The sequence below is a fragment of the Bos mutus genome, chromosome 8 (assembly GCF_027580195.1).
Source record: "Bos mutus isolate GX-2022 chromosome 8, NWIPB_WYAK_1.1, whole genome shotgun sequence".
Taxonomy (NCBI): Eukaryota; Metazoa; Chordata; class Mammalia; order Artiodactyla; family Bovidae; genus Bos; species Bos mutus.
In genome coordinates, this window is record NC_091624.1 from 69,850,191 (window position 1) to 69,872,493 (window position 22,303).

The 22,303-nt window shown below is 42.1% G+C and overlaps 1 protein-coding gene across 5 annotated transcripts in view; it reads left to right on the forward strand.

The window, feature by feature from the left end:
* SMARCA2 (SWI/SNF related BAF chromatin remodeling complex subunit ATPase 2) overlaps positions 1–20,698 on the forward strand; it is a 180,041-nt gene extending 159,343 nt beyond the window's left edge. For all 5 annotated transcript variants that reach the window (XM_070375823.1, XM_070375824.1, XM_070375822.1 and 2 more), the window contains 5 exons: positions 9,375–9,480; positions 9,984–10,085; positions 13,326–13,458; positions 18,022–18,164; positions 19,819–20,698. In XM_070375823.1, the coding sequence (XP_070231924.1) occupies positions 9,375–9,480; positions 9,984–10,085; positions 13,326–13,458; positions 18,022–18,164; positions 19,819–19,854 (520 nt within the window). In that variant the 3' untranslated portion in view covers positions 19,855–20,698. The remainder of the gene's footprint in view (positions 1–9,374; positions 9,481–9,983; positions 10,086–13,325; positions 13,459–18,021; positions 18,165–19,818) is intronic.
* Positions 20,699–22,303: the final 1,605 nt, after the last annotated feature.

Genomic DNA, 22,303 nt, shown 5'->3' on the forward strand with positions numbered 1-22,303 from the left:
CGTGCTGTGTTTTCATTTGGGCGTGTCCATCCTGTAAATGCTCTTCTTACAAAGGCATCAGGAGCCGCGCCACCAGCGGGACCCTCCCACCGGACATGGGTTTCTGTCGCTTCCCCTCCTCTTTAAGCGCGGCTTCCGCCTTCCATCCCGCGGGCCTCTTAGCTCTGCGCTGTCTCGGTTCGAAGCTTAATGGAAAGCGCCGGGTGCTGTGCGCGCGTGCTCCCCGCGCTGTCCGACCCTGTGCGGTCACCTGTGCGGAGAGTCTGTCACTAGCTTGGGTTCAGGGCGCGACTTCCAGGCTTACCCGTCTCCTATGGTCTAAGCAGCCTCAGGCAGCCTGTTTAACCTTCGTGTGCTCTGCTTCTGTCGGGTGGAGGAAATGCTTTTCTCTTGGAGACTTTGTGAGAATGACATGATGTCGGTTGGGAGAGAGGGGTGTGCAGCCATGACAAAGGGTGAGGAGTTGCTATTAGTATAGTGAAATAACTTCTTTCCCCCTTTTGGTCAGCCTGTACTTAAAAATATATATACATCGATACAGTATTTTGCCATCATGTTCCACTTTGTCAGTTGCCTCAGAAATGTCCCTTATGGCATTTTTTCCCCCAGTTTGGGGCTAGAAGGAAAAAGAATCCAAGCAGCGTTGCAGAACAGATACCGTCACCGGCTGTGGCACTCCGTTTGTATAGGGAGGTTAAATATCAGGGTGATTCATACCCCCTATATCTGTATGGAGATGAAGCTGTTGGACGAGATTGTCATTTTTTTGATGTTTCTTAGTTAACAGTGATCAATCCTGGAAGCCAGACACACAAACCATACTGGGTACTAAGAGGTGTCAAGAATGGTGTTCTGGTTTTGCCACTATGAGAAAGAACTCGTTCTGGGTTCAAATTTCAGAAGTGAAACAAGAAACCCTTGACTTCTGGGGGCTTGATATGAACCAACACGGCAAATGTTTCCACCATCAGGATGTAGAAAGGAAGCTTTAGGGTCTAAAATGCATAATGCAGGCTCCATGCCTGGTGCAGTGCACAGGAACAGGCAGAAGCTCCTTCACCCCACTGCCCGGCTTCCATCAGTATAGTCATGTGACCATGAAAAGTGGATTAATAACTTTAAAGGGTATTAAGGGCCCCCAGGGTCATGCCTAGGCTTTCTGAGGAGACGACATGACTGTGTATAGTTAGGACCCAGATAAATCTTTTGAAAATACATTTAAACTGCAGCTTCCAGAGGCATAGAAGGGGGTAACGTTTGCTTCCTCGGGACTCTTCCAAGCCTGTCTGGCCCCTTCCTGTCACGTATGCTGCTTCTCCCCAGAAGCCTGAGTTTAAGACATGTTGTTCAGAGCTTGCATTATGATTAATTTTTAAAAATTCTTAAAAAAAATCCCTCCATGTGTTCAAAAGCACTAAGCATTTTCTACATGTCAGTCTCTGTGTAAGTATTGAGAATGGGGCGGGGGAGGGATGAGTAAAATGAAATGCCTTAAAGCATAGTTGGAAAGACTTATATAAGGGAGTAACACCGATCTATCGTCTGAATCAAGTGTACATGCCAGGTGAGAGGGTAGGCACGGCGGAAGCCAAGTCAGTCGGTGGCTTGTGGGGGGAGTGTAAATCCCCCCAAAGTAGCTAGGGGTGTGGTGGGGGAAGCAAGGTGGGGGGAGCGAGGTGAGGAGGCCCATGTATGTGTAGGCAGCCAGGGAGGAGGTGGAGAAAAGCGGGACCCTTTCTAGAGACCATACATCTCTCAGTGTGAGTGGGTGCAAGGGAAGAGGGACATAGCACTGGACAGGGCGGCGGGTGTGGGAGCAAGAGAACGAGTACTCAGAGGTGTGATCACAGGACTTTGGGGCAGCCCAGATGTGAGGTGCAGGAGAACTTTATAAACTCCTGGTTCTCTGTCCTGAGTGGTAAGTGGATCTGGTGAAATGTATATTTACAGAAATAGGGCTGAAAAAGAAGGTGGCCTGTGGTACCCAGCCCCACATACGCCATCCTAGGAAATCTAAACTCTCTCCATGGTTATTAACAGCCCTTAATGTTGTGATTATGTTGTTAGTATTGACTAGCCCTTAAGGACCAGCCAAGAAGCTCTTTTAGACAATATTTATTTTTAGCAACATTGGCACCAGACATTCAGTATTTCTTTAAATGAGGGAGGGAAGCTGTGACCAGACCTCAGGCTCAAGCAGGACCCTTTTCATTTAATTAGATTACAGAGAAATTGCCATGAAATACAAGCATAACCAAGTGGAGATGCTCAGAGAATTTTAGTTCTGGGTGAAGAAGCTTTCTTCCCTTACTCAGTTTGGGTACTGTGGGCTCACAGACAGGGCTGGCAGTCTGTCTTGTATTTTCCCCTGGAAGAGGGCATGGCAACCCACGCCAGTATTCTTGCCTGGAGAATCCCATAGGCAGAGGAGCCTGGCAGGCTACAGTCCATGGGTCCATGGGGTCACAAAGAATTGGATACAACTGAGCGACTGTGCACTCATGTACTAGCAGCGCGAGTGAGGAAATCAGAGCCTCAGGTGATGTTCCCGGCAGTGCTTTTTCTCAAGAGTATGGTCCTCACTAGAGGTTCTAGTCCTGAGGCTTCTTGGAGAATTCCCAGTGTGGTTAAAGCCCCGGAGGTGTTTTGCTACAAAGTAGCCAGTTGAACTTCCTTTAACTCAGCATTTCCCGCCCCCTGTCCAGGGAACACTGTTAATGATCCATTAAGCTCGTTTTCCATAGGGCACACTTATTGGGAAATGAGGGCTCAGAAGTTGCATTTAGTCCTGAGAGAGTCAGCTCAGGGAAATGTGGATACCAGGACTTAATTTTGCCCTCCTTAAACAGTACTGATACTCTCAGATGTGTACTGGGATATGCCGCTCTTTGCCTCCTGGTGACTTGACACTTATTAATGATGCTCAGCCAATTTTAACCATGTACAGCAGGTGGGCAGCCCACAAATAAACTTGGCCCATCCGCTTTCTGAGGCACAGAAGGCCTCCCCGGGGCTCCAAGCTTCAGCCTAGCCCAGGAGCCCAGGGTCTTTGCCTTTCAAAGCTTCAGGACAAGGCAGGGGAAAAAGCCCCAGCTAGAAACAAGGAAACTGACTTTCTTACAGGGCTGATAAGCTGTCTTCAAAACCACTCTCTGTCTTTTGATTTTAAAATGGATCATTCTGAAAGAGGACAGTTATTAGGCATAAATGTTCTTATACACCCATAGGAAAAATATCTGCCTCGTTTCTTTAGAATCACACCTCACGTGTCTTCCTTAAGAATTTCCTAAAACGGCCATTAGAGGAAAAAGCACGCTTGGGGTGCTCGCTGCAACACACGGGCACACCACTTTAACAGAGTGGCATTTGGGATCTGCAGCTCAGGGAGAGAGCCATTGGATTTTGTTTGCCTGCAAAAGCTTTGTGCTTTTTGAGCTTGATCACAATTCAGCCAAAAGCTTTGAAGCATTTTTTTTTTTAACATTACGAAGTTAGAGACCTGGGGAGAGATCAAAGGACAGAATATTCAGTGGAAGGGAAGGTGAGTTCTTACCTTTGGAAAGTAAGGCTTCCTTCGAGTCACTTCTGAGTCTCCAAGATGAGGTGACAAAAGCTGACCAAGGAAGCAGCGTCTCCTTGAGACAGGTGGACAGTTAGAATTCCGTGCCTCCACCTGCTGTGATGAAGCGTTGTGGGAAAGAAAGAGAAGAGGAAACTAGATGGTCCAAGTCAGTATTTCTAAAAAGCCAAGTGACGGATGATAAATCTTCTCAGTCGTCTCCTCAAAATGCTTGTCCAAATACACAATAAATAAATAATACTCCAAACCTCATGTCCTGGTCATCACCTTTGCTTTGCTGTAAGTTCAGTGAGAACTTACTTCATTGTAAGTTCAATGAGGAAATTCTGAAGGAATAGATAGGAACTTTATACAGTAGATTCTGTTAAAATCTACTTTTTTAAAATAAAAAATTTATGGAATTATTGTTCTATTATTCTGTTTATTTGGCTTTATATGGAAGAGTTAAAAGGTGGCGGTGACGAACTGTGCTGTTTACGGTGACATAAACAATACTTGGTCATATGCTCCTCAGACGACGTTTCTCTGGGAAAAATCAAATTAGATTTTTGACTTATAGCATGCTTTCAAAGAAGGTAACCCGGGAAAGTGTTTGAGGTCTACTTTATTTATGGATGACAGTATGGTTCCAAATCATATTAGATTGTAAATCTTCATTTTGTTGAACAAGAGCACATTATTATTAATGTTTATTTATGCTCTGACATTTCTCCTTCTGGTCCTTAGTTCATGCCATTTAAAAAACGTAGTTGAAATGTGTATTGCATTTACAATTTGATATCCTGTTGGTTTTTTTCCATTGAATGTCATACTGAGCATTTTTCCTGTCTTTTAAGGCACATAATTTAAAACTACATAATTTTAGATTCTAGCATTCCCTCACTTGTTTTTTCCCCTAATTGTTTAGCATATTGGCTGCCTTATTTTAAATAATCCTGTGATGAACATCTTTACATGTACATATGATATACATATGTATATATCTTTATCCATATTTCTGCCTAGAGTAGATTACCAATCACAAAACCATACATCAGAGTATGATTGCATTGAAGACTTGTTAGAGCCTTGGTGCTTTTCTTATTGAGCTGAGCGAGCCCTTTAAGTCTCCTAACTTTGGGGCATGTACCTTGCATAAACCTGGGGTAACCTTATTTTGGTTGATAGGCACATTGTATATCTAGTCCTTAAACAACCCTTGGGGTAATTTTCACAGCTATCCATTCCACTACCAAAAGCTAGTCAGCCCACATCCCATTCTGTTTTGGTATTACCTCCTATATGCTTCAAGAAGCTGGGAAGTCAGATTCTCAGGCTTGTTGGGAGTTATCGGTATTGTCCGTCAGTACTCAGTAAGATTCAGATGAGAGGCCTCAGCAGAGAATGCAGAGTGCAAGTGCTCTGACCCCTGCTGTATGACTGGCTCAGGTTTCTGGGGGCTTCCCGGATAAGCAGAGTGCTACTCAGATCTAAGTGTATTTTTAAATGGTATTTACTAAACCCTATAGGAATCTGACCCTATAAAAAGACACATGCTTTCACCTACTGCCCTCCAATGCTGACCCAGTTTTTATGGTTTTCTTCTCAAATGATTTCCTATGTTTGACTCCTTTAGGACTCTAATAATTTTCTGTGAAACCTTTCCAACTACAAGTGGGTGTTCTAAATCAGGATGAAAGTTTCTTATGGAGGCAAGAAAACCATACATTTTTATATTCATTCATTAAATATAAAAAAATATAAACAAAACCTATTTCAGCTTTAGTTGAGATTACTTTTCCAGAAGTATCCATTAGGAATTCTTGTCAGTAGATCAGCTTTGGCAGGTAAAAACACAAATCATGAAGCAGCCAAAAAAGTGTTTTTAAAAGGACCCTTAACCAATATCATTAAACACATACTAGCCAGCATTTTCGGAGAAGGCGATGGCACCCCACTCCAGTACTCTTGCCTGGAAAATCCCATGGACGGAGGAGCCTGGTAGGCTGCAGTCCATGGAATCGCGAAGAGTTGGACACGACTGAGCGACTTCACTTTCATTTTTCACTTTCATGCATTGGAGAGGGAAATGGCAACCCACTCCAGTGTTCTTGCTTGGAGAATCCCAGGGACAGGGGAGCCTGGTGGGCTGCCGTCTCTGGGGTCGCATAGAGTCGGACACGACTGAAGCGACTTAGCAGCAGCAGCAGCAGCATTTTAAAGGAGTAGGTTTCTAAGCTAGTATTACAGCCTTATGCACTCTTCCAGCTTTACCTAAACTGTAATCAGAGGTAGACCTGGTATTTATGTGACATTTATAATGTCTGTAATCATCATTTTAAAGTCACAGTAGAAGAGATGTGAAATTCTTGCCATTCTGTTTGTGGAGGTAATGGGAGAAAAACTGGCTCCCAGATGAAGCACAGCAAAGCAAATCTCGTGTGTGCGTGTGTGTGTGTGTAAGCATGTAAACTCTACATGCAGGACTTGCAAACCGCCATTAGCATAGTGGCATGTAGGGCTTTTCTATCTCATGTACCATGACAGCATAGCCAGGTGTCTCTTTGACCTCTGGAGAGGAAATGTGTTTGCCCACCAGCACCTGCGAACTCTGTTAAATGCAGTGGGTTCCTTTATGTTTGTATTTTAGGTTATTCTACTTCTCCACCCCCTACATCTTATAGGATCACATTTCTTATTCTGTGATAGACTGTTGTATGAAATACGTGAGAAATCAGACCATTTTGGAGGAGGGGGACGGGTATCACTTTTGCCATGGCAAACAGCACACTTGGAAATTATAATTTCTGCTCAAGCCTTAAATGTATAAAATGACATAATGGAAAATGCCTTGGGGGTAGGATAAGAAATGGAACACCTTCTGCAAATCATTGTACAATTAGTCCATTGTTCTGTACTTTAGGGGAAAAAAACTTCCTGGCAGTGAAGAAAAAAAGTATTTGAGAAGGTATATTGAAAAAGCATTTGTTCAGCTTAAGTTTGAGAAAGAAATGCCAAGAATTTAAAACTCTGTCAGGCTGCCTTCTTTTTTTTTTTTTACCTTTTTAAAAAAACCTTTAATTTAGGGGAAAATAAGTTATCATAACAACATTAGCAAGTGGTCCAGCTACCTCGTGCATTCTATAGGTTATATAAAAGCTGAATGTCCTTCAGGACCACCTGACATTTCCTGCCTGGGGTTGAAATGAGAATTATCCCCTCTGATAAGAGATGGGGGAAGGGTTCTGACTGCACGTAAAGTGTTCCCATGCTCTGTGGAGGAGAGAGAAAACCCAACATACATAGAATTAAGTTCTGAGCAGCAAGGTACCAAGAGTTGTTTAATTGAGGAGAACAGTTTCTTGATCCTGGATGGATCATGGAATATTTGAAGGGAGGAAAGGATAGAGAATGTTCTAGCCATGGAGTGAGAGGTGGGAGACTTGGAATTTGTGATAAAGAGGGGATCGGCTGACGTACTTGGGAGTATGCATAGAGAGGCTGTTCTGACCAGAAGAGTCACATTAGCAGGACAGACACGGGGTTTGCAGAGAAGGAGCTGAGGAGGGCTCTGAAAGCCAGACTGAGGGGTTTGAATGGAGATGGTTCTAGTGAAACCACAAGAAGGTTTCCTTAGATGGTGTCCAGGTCTTCCTTCAGCTCTGGTCCTTGGTTCTTCGGAGGTGTTGGGGGTGGGGGGAGGATAAACAAAGTGAGATAGGAATATTAAGCCACATGAGCCTTTGTTTTTGAAACCAAGTAAATTTATGTCATTTTACAGGTATTGGTCCTGAGTTTCAGGACATTCAGCTGTCTCTTTTATTGAGCATAGATAACTCTGGACTTGTCTCCTTCATAGGTTCTAGAATATGTCTTGGGACCAGGACATCAGATCGAGATTGTTTGAGCCATTCTGTCCCTGATGAAAAGAGCTTTACCACACCCTCAGTGCAAACTGCTTCTTTCCTACTTCTCTAGTAGCACAGATGAAATTGAGAGGATGTCCATCACAGGTGTACACAGCAAAGATATACTTGTAATCCGTCAATAGAAAAATGACACCATCTGTTGGCAATGTAGAAAATGACACTGAAGATGTCACTGAGGGTCAGATGTTAAATCCAAAATTACAGAGAGGTCTGACTGTTGCTAGGGTATAAAGAATGCCAATTGTAAACAGAAAAATGAATATCTATAAGTTCCTGTATTGCCTTTCAGATATTCATTAACAGACTGGTGAAATGTTTGTGTATTTAAGTCTCAGAATGGGAGAAAGAAAAACAGACCAGAGATTGTGGCCCTGTGTCAAAGGTGACAGCAAATGAAATGGCTTTTTTCATATTCTATATGGTATAATACATGGTGGTACCGTCACATTTCTCAACCTCAAATGGGAGGTAGGGGTGGCTGAGGGCAAGAGAACACCTTGGTTCTTGCCACAGTAATCTTTAAAATCCAGCTTCCTATCAAAGTCCAGTCTTCTTATACCTCGTGGGTTAGCCCCTGGTTTTAGTATTCATGAGGCCTGTATATGCATTAAAAAATAAAACTAAATACTGACCCAGTATCACAGAAAAACTCACCCATCCCTTTGACAGGATTTTCGGTTAATTTATGCAGGCCCCTTTGCACTTCAGCATTTTCCCCACTGGTTGCTAGGCAACCATTTGAGTTACTGCGCATGCCTTTTTTATGATAACTGTCATTATGATTATTTTTTAATTATACGACTGGGACTATAGATTAAAACAGCATATTGTCACTCATTCTCTGCTGCTGCTTCTAGCATTATCACTCACTCCTAGGATTACCTTCCAAAATTTACATGGCAGTGATTTATTTTTATTTTTTACATGTATTTCTGGCTTCACAAAAGAAGTGGAGATGGCATTGTAAGGGAAGTGAGATTTTTGTGAAAAATGACTATACCATATCTCCCAAGCTGTTATTGATCTAGATAGGCTCAGTCAGAAAATAGGATCCTGAGCCTCAATTATATCTTGTTCCTTTGATTGTGTCTGCTTCTAACATTAAGTAATGTTAAATGCTTATATTGTATTATAGTCTGTTTCTCAAAATTACAAAATGTGCAGATTTGTTGCTATTAAATGTGCTTTCAAATAAAGCTACCATGAATTGAGGGGGTCGGGGGGAGGGTACAGCACTGATCCCAGGCGCATGAGGCAGCCACACTTGCTAAATATGTTTGTTCTTTTCTGCACAAATTACTTCATACACACAAAATGGAGTTAGGCAAGATGAAGGGGTTCCTCCGGCAAATAATAATAAAGGTACGTGTGGTTCACAGTGTGTAAAAATGCTCTCAAAGGAATAAGACTGCAAAGATAAGACAGCCCTAGTTCATACAAAAGCTTTTCATGTGAATTTCCAGAGTATGTTCTCACATACTATTTTCTGAATATACAGTGAATGTGAAAACAAAGGGGTATGGAAAGAAAGTCCATGTATTTATTTTTTTTATAACCAATTCAATTATTATTCATTTAGAAATGGAATTTTTGGTGGAATGGGATATTTTAAATATTTGTATCAAACTGAAGAGATTCACTCTGTGGACTTCCCATACATATATGACAGAAGTGGAGACCTACTGGTATTTTCGTGTGATTTTGAAGTTAGCACCAGGGACTAATCTCTCATAGCGTTAGTCATAGGATTTTCTTTGCTCTAAAGAGCCCCATGTTTCTATGCATGGGATGCCCTTTGCTTTCTTGACATTTTCTGAAAGAGAACACAAGTTTGTCTCAGCAGTGCGTGATCTGTTATGGTTCTGTGTGTTTCCCCCACCCTACAGTTCAGGGCGACAGCTCAGTGAAGTCTTCATTCAGTTACCTTCAAGAAAAGAATTACCAGAATATTATGAATTAATTAGGAAACCGGTGGATTTCAAAAAAATAAAGGTACATCTTTTGTTTACAAACTTTTATTTCTTAAATAAAATAGAGATGTAAATAGGTTGAAAAAATCATAATTATTAGGACCTGACAGTGGTGACCTATCTTACTGCCACTGACACCCACCAGGGCTCAGCACTAAAAAGGTCAGGATGTTCCTTTGCCTTTAGATGTACGTTATTTAATCATCATATTGAGGGTTCATAGTGATTACACTGCATTTTATTTAAGAAGTCTCAGATTGCTCCCATGACCCCAGAGCTCTTACAGGCTCCCGTCACATGCTCCTCACTGCCCCTTGGAAGCAGGGTGGTCTCTGTGGATGGCGCCCCCTGGGGTTGTGTAGCCCCACCTTTCTGGCAGGACTGTCTACTGGGAAGACAAAGGGGAGATCAGGCTTCGTTAACCAAGTATTGATTGTTGTGTTTCTATCTCCACCCTCCCCCACCCCTGCGCCACCACCGCCCCCCCTCCACCCCCGACTCTGTTTTATCCAAAATTTCCATCAGGAAAGAATTCGTAATCATAAGTACCGGAGCCTGGGTGACCTGGAGAAAGACGTCATGCTCCTCTGTCACAATGCTCAGACATTCAACTTGGAGGGATCCCAGGTGAGACACGTTTAACCTTAAACATGCCTGTGTTGTTTTCAGCAAAATATTTTCTATCCTGGCAGAAGAAAAGGAAAAATAAAAGCCTATCTTTCCATGTTACTTACCTATGTAAGTCAATCGAGGCTTTGGCATTTTTAAATTAATGCCAGCTCCTTTGTACCATATCCATGCTAGTTCCTACTTGTGCTTCCCTTTTAAGGCCTGGCTTTTAACCAGAGGAGGAATTTAAGTTAATAACTTAATATAATGCCTAAAAGCTAGAGGTACAATCTTTGCTTTTATAGAAATGGTGTATTTGGTTATATTTACCTTGGGTTTTCTGATTGTAACTTTGCCTCGGGAGCTGAAACTGTTATTTTCTTTTAAAACAAAAATTATATAGCAAAAACAACCATCACCTCTAATTGTTACAAAAATGCTTTTTTATCAGGTCAGCTGCAATTCTCTTTACTTTCTTTCTCTGCAGTTAGTGGGTATGAGTCTAAGTAATTCTATTAAAATAAGTAGGTGGAGGACACTCTCGCTTTAATTACACCTCAATTCCACTCACCTTTTGTAGGAACTCTCCTTTTCCCATCTATGCTCTCATACTCAGGAAGCAGAAAGAACATGAAGGCAGGCCAGCGTGTCTGCCAACCAATGCAGTGTTAAACCACCATCAAATTCCTTAGGCCTCTTTCCTGATCGGGCTTTTTAATCTTCATGTCAGTCCTAGTCACTAAATTGGAGAATGTGGGCCTCCTCAGAATGTGCCTTGAACAGACTATATACCTTTCCAGTTAATGGGACTTAATATTACTGTTATTTTGACCAAAACAACAGGTCTTGAAAGCAAGCCTTTGTCAAAGAAATTGAAGGTGAAAACTAGGACACGGTTAAGTCCGAGGCTCAGTACGGAAGGGTTTCGTGAATGCCTGCTTACGGTTTGTGGGTAGACTGGAGCTTCTTCACAGGACTGTGGCTGCATCGTGATATTCACCCTGACCCACCACCCCCCGTTTGCCACACTGCCTCACCCCTGACCTGGGGTGATAAATGGCCTCTCGACTGGCTTCCCTTCCAGACCCACCGGGATGTTGGTTTATCTTTCTCTAAGCACCTTCTTATTCTGTCCACTGCCCACCAAGCTTTGAGCTTCCCCACGTACTATTAAAATGTAGAATGAATTTAATCATCATAGTCTGCTTTCTGAGGTTATATCCTCACTCCTTGCTGTTCCTCAACCTAAACAGTTCATAGTCCAATAAGACAGGTCCCGTAAACACCCACTTCCCCAGATACACATGCAGTTGTAGGAAAGAATATAAATACAGAGTTGCTTGATAGTAACATCTTGCATAACAGCCATCCCATGTCATAACCAGGAAATTGATGATGGCTCCACTCCAGACACATCTTTGTGATTCTTGCCCCCTCATCTTTTCCTTTGCTCCCCTTTCCTAAAAACCCCTCTTTCTGACCCCTGATAGGATCATCCTCACCTTTAAGATCCAGCTAAACTATAGTGTCTCTGGCGAAATTCTGCCCCAGTGACCCCATCCCAGTGTTTCTTTACCATTTTTAAGTGTACAGCTCAGCAGCATGAAGGGTATTTTCATTGTTGTGCAATAGATCTCCAGAACTTTTTCACCTTGTAAAAGTGAAACTCTGTAATCTTTCCACCAAACACTGTTCTACCTTCTCTTTCTATGAATTTGACTATTCTAGACAGCTCATAAGGGATCACACAGTATTTGTCTGTCTGTGAGTGGCTTATTATTTCACCTAGCATCGTGTCCTCAAAGTTCATCCATGTCGTATAGCATGTAACAGGACTTCTTTCCTTTTTAAGGCTGAGTGATATTCCACCATATGGATACCTCATTTTGTTTATCCATACCTCTATGGATGAAATGTGGTCTGCTTCTACCTCTCGGCTACTGTGAACAGTGCTATTGTAAACAGGGGTGTGTATGCATCTCTTCGGGACTCTGCTTTCAGTTCCTTTGGGTATATATCTGGAATGGGCTTGCTGGATCATATGGTACTTCTGTTCTGTTTTTTGAGGAAAAGGGCCATTTTTGAACTTTAGAGTTCTTTCAGCAACCGCACAGGGCTGTGCTCACATATGTGCATACACTAGAAATAAAGCATTTATTGCAATACTGTTGGCTGGCACAGATAAAGTCAGTAATAAATAATGGTTTTCCATTTTTGTTAGGAGAATTGCACCTTTAAAAAAAAAGTTGCTATACCACAGTACTTGATGGAACAGTTTAAGAAATACAGTTTGATTTATTTTTTCCTTCTAGATTTATTGAGATTTTAGTGACCTAAGGCACTGTGTAAGTTTATAGTGTACAGTATAATTTTACTTACATAAATCATGAAATGATTGCCACAGTAAGTTTAGTGAATATCCATCATCTCATATAGATATAAAATCAAAGAAATAGAAAAAAATATTTTTCTTTGTAATGAGAACTTAGATTTACTTTAACAACATTCATATAAAATGTACAGCAGTATTGATTATATTTACCATATAGTACCTTACATCCCTGTAACTATTTGTCTTATAACTAGATGTTTGTATCTTTTGACTGCTGCTGCTAAGTCGCTTCAGTTGTGTCCGCCTCTGTGCGACCCCATAGATGGCAGCCCACCAGGCTCCCCCGTCCCTGGGATTCTCCAGGCAAGAACACTGGAGTGGGTTGCCATTTCCTTCTCCAATGCAGGAAAGTGAAAAGTGAAAGGGAAGTCGCTCAGTTGTGTCCGGCTCTTGGCGACCCCATGGTCTGCAGCCTACCAGGCTTCTCCGTCCATGGGATTCTCCAGGCAAGAGTACTGGAGTGGGGTGCCATTTGCTTCTCCAATCTTTTGACTACCTTCATCCAATTCTATCTTCCCCTACCCCTGCCTCTGGTAACCACAAATTTGATCTCTTAAGAAATAACATTTTTTTAAACACTAGTCTTGCTGTCAAAAATGAGAGGACATTTTTGCTGTCTGCTAGTCTTGCTGTCAAAAATGAGAAGCCCACCCTTCCCTCTCAAGCATGTGCGCACACACACAGATGCTGAAATTAGTTCAGCTGTATGTGGACTTTTCCAATAAGAATCTCTCTGTAGATCTGAGTTTGGTGTTTTCCTGTTGGGTGTCAGAGGTGTGGGCACAGGGAAGAAAAGAGCACGCTGCATTTGTGAATTTCAGGCCCTCAGATTGGGGATTTTAACGGTTGCTATTTTGACCCCTTAGATCTATGAAGACTCCATCGTCTTACAGTCAGTGTTTAAAAGCGCTCGGCAGAAAATTGCCAAAGAGGAAGAGAGTGAGGATGAAAGCAATGACGAGGAGGAAGAGGAAGATGAAGAAGAGTCGGAGTCAGAGGGTGAGTCCACGTGGTGTCTCCACTTCCTTGGGCCCTGGCCACCTGCGTCGTTTCTCACAGGGCAGATGTGAGAGTCAGGCAGATCTGGATTTAGGCCTTGGTCTTCTGTGGCCTTTCTGGGCAACCCTGGCAGTGGACTTAACCTTGCTGGAGCTCAGCGTCCGCCTGTGTAAAACTGAGCTTCTAGATACACCTCCAACCATGCAAGAGCGTAGCACGTGGCCAGGCTCACAGCACACACTGAATGTTGCCTTTGGAAATCAGTGTAATAGATGTTTTCTACCAGCGCGGCTGCTAATACCACCTTGCTGTTACCCAGCACAGTGGGTCTCTAAACTCGGTGGCTGCTGGGCTCCACCCCTGAGTTTCTGACTCGGTTGCCTGCGGTGGGGTCTGGGAGGCTCGTGTCTCCACTGGGTGCTCAGGGGGTGCATCCAGCACTGCACTTTGAGAATCACCACCTTGACACTCAGACTGTGGTGCATTTTGTCCTTCGTGGATCAGATACTGATCCTGTCTTCTAAGTTTTGATATTTTATTCATCATGGGGTTTTTTTGGCCATGAATTTTGAGCTTTTAAAACATCACATCGACTGGTATTTATCTTGGTTACTGAATCTTGGAGCCCTCTCAAGTTTTTCACCCAAGGCAAGAATCTCCCTAGTCTTAATCTAGTGCCAGCCTGGATGGGTAACCATATTATTTCAAAGGTTAAGGCTGCCTTGAAAACATCTAAAATTTCTTCTTACCTAATTATGTTTTCACCCCATACTTCCTCTCAAAGTAATTACAGTCTTCTAGATAAAACAGTATAGGTATGCTTTAAAATTTTTTTATTAGATACATGCTTAGTACAGACAACTTGGAAAATATTTTTAAGAAAAGAAAATTGGTAAAATTCCATCACCCGATATACATTTAACTCCAGTTGCCTTCCAGTTTTTTTCTACACACAAATATTTATAGAAGAATCACACACTGTTTTGTAGCATGGTTTTTCTATTAGGAACATTTTCCCACAGCAAAGAGGTTTTTATACAGCCATATATACGAACACCCATTAATGAATGTACCAACAGGGAGTAATCTCACTCTGAATAATGCTGTCTGAACATTCTTACCCATAAATCACCGCACACATTTTAAAAACACATCTGATGCCTACGTATTGCCACAGAGAATGGAGCTGACATCTTTGTTAGCAGAGCACTTAAGTGTTTCCCCACACCCGCATCTGCTCTCGGGATTATTCTCTTTAGTGATTCTGCCCCTTAAGTACTAGTTTCACCTTTTTCGGTTTCGTCTGGTTACTCCCTAGTTTTTATATCCTAGTGTTTGATGAGTAAGTCGACATAATTTTTTCTAGCTAAACAGTTCCAAATTTTAGAGCGAGATTGCTAATCTGTTTTCAAATAGCTCCCTTCGTATCCCAGCTATCAGTTGACTTTTTCCCTAACCTCTCCTGAGACTTAGTGTATTAACTTTCTATGGCAACTCTAACAAATGACCGCAAACAAGCCTCAGTACAACTTACACTTACTGTCTCACTTCTGTAGGTCACAAGTTTGCTGGGGGTCTCTCTGGGCCAAAATCGAGGTGTTAGCAGCCTGCGTTCCTTTGTGGGGGTTCCAGGGGAGAATCCATCTCGTGTCTCCTCCTCGTGTTGCATCTCTTTGACCCTCTCTTCTGCCTCCTCTTCATCCACAGTCTTTTTGTTGTTGAGGTATAACGTATATATTAGGTTCAAATATACAGCATAATGATGCCATATTTGTGTATATTTTGAAATGATCACAGTAAATCTCCTTGACATCCATCACCACATAATTAGAAAAAAATTTTTTTTTTCGTGACAGGAACTTTGAAGATGTACTCTTAGCACATTTCAGATATGCAGTACAATATTCATTGTACTCACCCTGCTTACCTTAAACCCCATGACTTATTTATAACTGGAGAGGTATACCTTTTGATTCCCTTCACCCATTTCCCACCCCATCTCTGCGACCACCATATCTGTTTAGTTTTTAATCTCACATATAAGTGAAATTGTACAGTATCTTTTGCTGATTTATTTCATTTAGCATATTGCCCTCGTGGTGCATCCATGCTGTCACAAATGTCCATTTTTAAAACACTTTATTTCATATTGCAGTATAGTTGACTTGCAGTGCTGTGCTAGCTTCAGCTGCACGGAAAAGTGATTCAGTTGTACACAGACGTGCATCCATTCTTTTTCAGATTCTTTCCCCACATAGGTTATTACCCAGTTCTGCTTAATCTACTGCTAGTCTTCTCAGGGGTTCCCTTGTGCCTAAGTTATTTTTGCTGCTGTTAAGGTTTTTTAAGTTTTGACATTCTAATTACAGTATGTGTCAGTGGGCGTCTCTTTGGGTTTTCCCTTATTTAGGAATCCCTGGATCTGGACCAGCTGTGGGTCACTGCACCAGGGGTCGGGTTTGCTGTGAGATTATGTCTCAGCCTCTTCGCTCCTCTTACCTGCCTCATTTGCCCGGTGTGGAGGTGTCCCTCGGCCAGTTTCTGCATCTTTTTCAGAGGCAGTTGTCCCATTTGTAGCTTACATTCAGTGTGTCTGTGGGAGGAGGCGAGTTCAGCCTCTTCCTGTGTCATCATCTTGAACCGGGAGCTCCTCTTCTTCCACTTTGAAGGACCTGTGATTAGACTGAGCCTACCTGGTTGGTCTAGGATAATCTCCCCATCCCAAGGGATTACGGTATGCTCCCTGCTGCAGTGCAAAGTGAATGTATTGACAGGGTCTGAGGATTAGGACAGGGACATCTCTGGGAGGCATCATCATTCTGCCTACCACCCTGGTTAATTAGAACTTGTCACAGGTCTATGTGGTGGTAGCGTAGAGCCTTAGAATGCTGTTTAAAGGGCCCGTCTGCTTAAAGGGCCAGTTTGTTAGCCTAGTAGCCTGTGGCAGCCTTTTAGGTGGGTTTTGTGGAGGAACACAATCCACTGACTCACGACCCTGATGGCTTTCCAGTGCCCACCACTCCTGTAAGTATTTAGATTGTGTTCTTGAGCATGTACTTTCTCGCCTTTGCTGCCCATCTTCTGCCTTTTCCTGACTTTCATGGATTTCCTGTACTCCTGTGTCAGGAAGAACTACGCCTGTATAGGGAAAGGTAGTACACTTTTTCTTTCCAAATTACTTTTTAAATTAAAGGCCTTCACATCTTACACACATTTCCATTAATAGGCAGACCTTCTCATGCCCAGTCTCTTCTTCTTGTCCTAAATGACTCTACCCAAAGCAACGTGTCCCTGCCTTATAGCTCATTAAGCAGCAGACATGTGGGTATGGTAGATGGAAGAAGCCTGGACTAGAAATACTGTTTTGTGCACTAGGATTTGCCAGCTTCTGCCCTATTTGGGATGGGGGGAGGGCATATGTTGTCCCTACCCTTCAGAACAGCTGTGTCTCATCCTTTTTGTCAGCCTACATGTCCATGGAAGACTTAATCTCTGGAAATGTTCAGTGGGTCTCTCCCCCTTCATAGGAGTCTGAAAAGTTCTCATCTCTGAGATTCCCTCCAGAGCTGATTGCCTCCATGACAATTATCTATTTCTAGGGTCTCAAGACACCACCAGACATGATATTCCAACAAAAGGAGTTTGAATGAGAGACATTCATTCTCAGTCACCTCATCATCCATTCCTGAAAATGCTGTTCTAGGGACACCTGTCCCAGAACAATGCTGGAGGACAGATTTTCTGTGTACCTTGGGATGTATACCTGTAATTGTGGTATAATACTTTGACCTCTTTCTTCCAAATGTTTTTATTTCTATCCTCAGAACAGTTCTGTGAAAGTGGAAATGGGTGCCATCTTTCTGTATGTGTGTATACTTGTATTCTTTATATTCTCTGTATACAAAATTATATGGAATTTTATGTCATCTATAGAGATTCATACACACACACAGGGATGAATATATTTGCAAATAGGGATGTATACTACTTTTTCTGGAAATAATCACCAGAAAGAAAACAGTAGGAAGAGAGACTAGAGAAGAGAGAAAAAAGCTTTCAAATTCATTTGTTTGTTTTTACTTTCCATTTTGTACCTTGCTGTGCTGTTAACTTTTTAAGTCAAATGGAGTTATTTAAACAGTAAAATCATTGTTTTTTTTTAAAAAACCCTTTTACACTTACGTACATTTTTTAATGTCAAAGTTCTCTTTTAAAAAATGCCCATACCCCTCCATGCAGTCAGTAAGGCAGCTTTTACCATCCTGGTTATTAGGAAGATCCCTGTTCAGGCATCAAGAGACCTGGAAAATGACCCAGCGCAGCTTCCCTCTGGGACCCCATTCCGTCTAGTTGCATGTTTAGGGTGACTATGTAACTTATCATGCAAACCAAGACACATTTGCAAGTGAAAGAGTGCTAACTATAATTGGATCAGCCACTGGAGAACAGGCATGAGTCAAGGACATTCTGGGCAGTCTGTCATCTGTAGGCTGGGATCATTTTACTACTTGTGAAAAGATTCCCCTGTGATTCCTCATTGCTGTCCGTTTGGTTTCATTGTAGCGAAATCTGTTAAGGTGAAAATCAAGCTCAATAAAAAGGATGAGAAAGGCCGGGACAAAGGAAAAGGCAAGAAAAGGCCAAACCGAGGAAAAGCCAAGCCCGTGGTGAGCGATTTTGACAGCGATGAAGAGCAAGATGAAAATGTAAGTACGGCTGTCTTCGCTGAAGTTGGGAAGCCCTCCCCACTTCTGTTTCCCTCTCGTACGCCCATGCCCCTTCCACCCTCTATGCTTTATTACTCAGAATTGAAAATGTAAAGATTTGGTGAGATTTCATTATTGAGGGTTGTGAACTGAGCTGCGTCATTTATAACAAAGAATTTGGGGCTTTGTTTATTGTCTTCAAAAATGAAAAACTGCTAAATCAAGTTCCCTCTTTCCCTTTATCTTCCCAGTGCCTACTTACAAATGGAGTTTTCTGCATGGCCAGTTAATATTTTATAGCCATACCACCCAGCATACCTAGTATATAGTGGTATACGGAGGAAATAACCATTACATGAGAGGCTGAGAAAAAGTGATAGGATGTCAGAGTTTTGGATCTGAGTTGCTACTTCAGGTGCCATACAAAGAACTCAGATGAATTTTACATACCTAGAGGTGTTATTTTTAAAATTTGAAAAATTCAGGGTGCATTGATGGAGCCAGGTCCTGACATAAGGACCATCTCATATGGTACCATACTTAATGCTTATAATAATCCTAAGATACATGTCAATCTCACCTTACTACAGAAATCAGTGCTTATCTATGTTATGTGTGTTTTACTGCAGGTCATGTAAGTAAACAGCAGAGGCTGATTTCAGACCCAAAGAGGATAGCTCAGTCTGGGGTGCTGCCCTTGACTCTGTGGGCAGCCCAGGTAGCTTCTAATACAGTGCCTTCTGAAGGGCTCTCCATTTCATTCACTTTCCAGAGGACTTCCAAGTTCCCTACCAGCAATCCCCTTCTTTTGCTTTCTGGAAAGTTAATTTTCCATGTTCAAATGTATGCTAGTTTGATTTTCCTTCAACATATTTGCCATTGAGGTCTGTTGAGAAAAGTTTAGCATTCTTATCCCACCCCACCCAGCCTGAACTCTTGACACAAGCATTTTCAAATACATTTAAAATCCTAAAATCAAAGGCACAGTACTTTATTCTCCCTTGCCAATGTGTGCATGCTCAGTCATATCTGACTCTTTGCAACCCCATGGACTGTAGCCTGCTCTCCATGGGATTTTCCAGGCAAGAATACTGCAGCGGGTTGCCACTCCCTCCTCCAAGAGATCATCCTGACCCAGTGACTGAACCCACATCTCTTGCAGTGGTAGGTGGATTCTTTACCACTGCACCACCTGGGAAGCCCATGGATTTTCTAACAATAGTGCTCAAAATAGAAACCACTAGCCATGAGCTTCCCCGGTGGTCCAGCGGTTGGGAGTCTGCCTGCCAATGCAGGAGACACAGATTCAGTCCCTGCTCCGGGAGGACTCTACATGCCATGGTCCAGGTAAGCCCACGTGCTGGGCCCGCACTCTAGAGCCGCAGCTAGAGAAAGCCCTCGCACAGCAACAAAGATCCAGCAGAGCCATAAAGAAACCATAGGCCGTGAACTTTTCATACCCAACTGCAAGAGAGCACAGCTCTGCCACAGACGGCTGGCACTGCTTTGGGGTTTCCAAGTAGGAGCTCCCCTTTTCAGCACAGAGCCTGTTGATGCCTCTTTACTAGCAGGGTTAACTGTTTCCACAATGTCATTTCTTTTCCACATTGCCTCTCCATGGCTTATTGTCTTTCTGTCCTACATTTACTTTTAGGAACAATCTGAAGCCAGTGGGACTGATGATGAGTGATCACTACGGACATTTTTTTCTTGGTAGAATGGAACTCCTTCTTCCCCTCTCTCGTCTCTACCCAGTGAGTTCATTTCTCTTATGGGCACTGGGTCGTTTCTATATCATTATCATCTATAAACTAGCTTTAGAATAGTGCCAGACAAACATATGATATCATGGTGTAAAAAAACACACACGCATACACAAACCTTTGTAACATATTATGACCAAATGGGCCTCAAAGATTAAAACAAACAAAAAAGCTTTTGATGGAAAAAATGTGGGTGGATGGTATATTTCTATGGGTGGGTCTAATTTGGTAACAGTTTGATTGTGCCTGGTTTTATCACCTGTTCAAATGAGAAGATTTTTGTCTTTTTGTAGCACTGATAACCAGGAGAAGCCATTAAAAGCCACTGGTTATTTTATTTTTCATCAGGCAATTTTCAAGGTTTTTATTTGTTTGGTATTGTTTTTTTTTACACTGTGGTACATATAAGCAACTTTAATAGGTGATAAATGTACAGTAGTTAGACTTCACCTACATAGACATTTTTCCATTTTATGCTCTATGATCTGAAAAAAAAAATGCTTTTTGAATTGTATAAGATTTATGTCTACTGTAAACATTGCTTAATTTTTTCGCTCTTGATTTAAAAAAAAGTTTTGTTGAAATCGCTATTGAATATTGCAATCTATATAGTGTAATGGATGGCTTCTTTTGTCAACCTTATCTCCTATGTTACCAACGTGTATCGTCTCCTTCTCCCTAAAGTGTACTTAATCTTTGCTTTCTTTGCACAATGTCTTTGGTTGCAAGTCATAAGCCTGAGGCAAATAAAATTCCAGTAATTTCCAAGAATGTGGTGTTGGTGCTTTCCTAATAAAGATATAACTGAGCTCAACAAACACTGCCTCTGGTTTTTGAGTTCTGGGAGATTAAAACCCTGGTGCCTGAGTAAGCGTCTCCTGCAGAGGGCCAGGCAAGCTCTTTCTACAGTGCAGATGGTAGGAAAAAGAATTCTTCAAGACTAAGAGTATCCCCTAGAATGAACCGGTGTGTTGCAAGGGAGCAGAGTTTATTGCTTGTGTGACTTTAAACTTACATAACAGGACTGATGATGCCATGGACTGAGTCACACTAAGCCCCTGCTCAACCTTTTCTAGTGGTTTAACTTCTATTTACTTACCAGAAAATCCACAGGTACACCTCAGATATACTGCAGGTCCAGTTCTAGATCAACACAGTGAACAGCACAATAGAGTGAGTCCCACGAGTTTTTGGCTTCCCATTGCATGTAAAGTTCAGTTTGCACTATAGTCTTAAGTGTATAACAGCATTGAGTGTGCAATAGCATTATGTCTAAAAAATAACATACATACCTTCTAACCATCATCTGAGGCTTCAGCGAGTCATGGTAGTAATAATCAGATCACAGATCACCACAACACGTATAATAATGAGAAAGCATCAGAACCACTAACACGTGACACAGAAGCATGAAGCAAGCAAACGCTACTGGAAAGTAGTACTAACAGACTTGCTGGAGGCGGGGGTCCCCACAAACCTTCAATTTGCGAAAAACACAGTATCTACAAAGCACAATAAGGCAAAGCGCAGTAAAATGAAGTATGCCTATCTATGGTAATATAGATTTATACCTTGGTATTTAGTAAATCTATATTCATATCAATTTAGAAAGATCAGAAAATTGCTCATTTTCAAAGACTGGTTCAATGAACAGCCCATATACCTTTCTACTAGGGTTCATTAATGACTACTCTATCCCATCCCACCCCCACCCACTTGATTCTTAACCAATGACAAGGACCAGAATGGAAGCATTTTCGCTTGTCTCTAACGCATTAGTTGGTGGAAACTTCATTTCTTAGAAATGTCTAAGGAGAACTATGGGATTCTTACTTTCATAATATGAGGAACTGCTAATGCATCTTTCTTTGAATCTTGAGGGAAATTTGACCCACACAAAACGCAATCCTCCTGCGAAATTCCTGTCTTTCTAAATGTCCACTCAGGTCTGAATTTCCAGTTAGTCTAAGCATTGCAGAATGTGTTGGTTTCCCTTCTTGGCTTGTTTAGTTTGCTGACGACGGTAGGACTGCAGACTCCCAGGAAAGAATAAACCACATTAGTTTTTCTTATTGAGATGATTTGCTATTAAAGGCACTACTGTTCTAAAGCCATCCAAACCATTGTCTTTATGGTTTAGGACGTCTATGGGTGAAGGATGTTCTCTGATTTCTCTCCTGCTGTCTTGCTGTGTTGTTCTCCCTGGCTAAAGTAGAAAGGAAAGGCAGAAGGTGGCTCTTAGAACACTAGTGAGCTGGCAGGGAACGTGATCATGCATGACTAAGAGGCATCTGCACATCCGCCTATTTTTAACCTGGTCACAGCATCCACCTTGTCTGTTTCCAGTAGCTGAGCCCAGGGGTAGGCTTTGTTCTT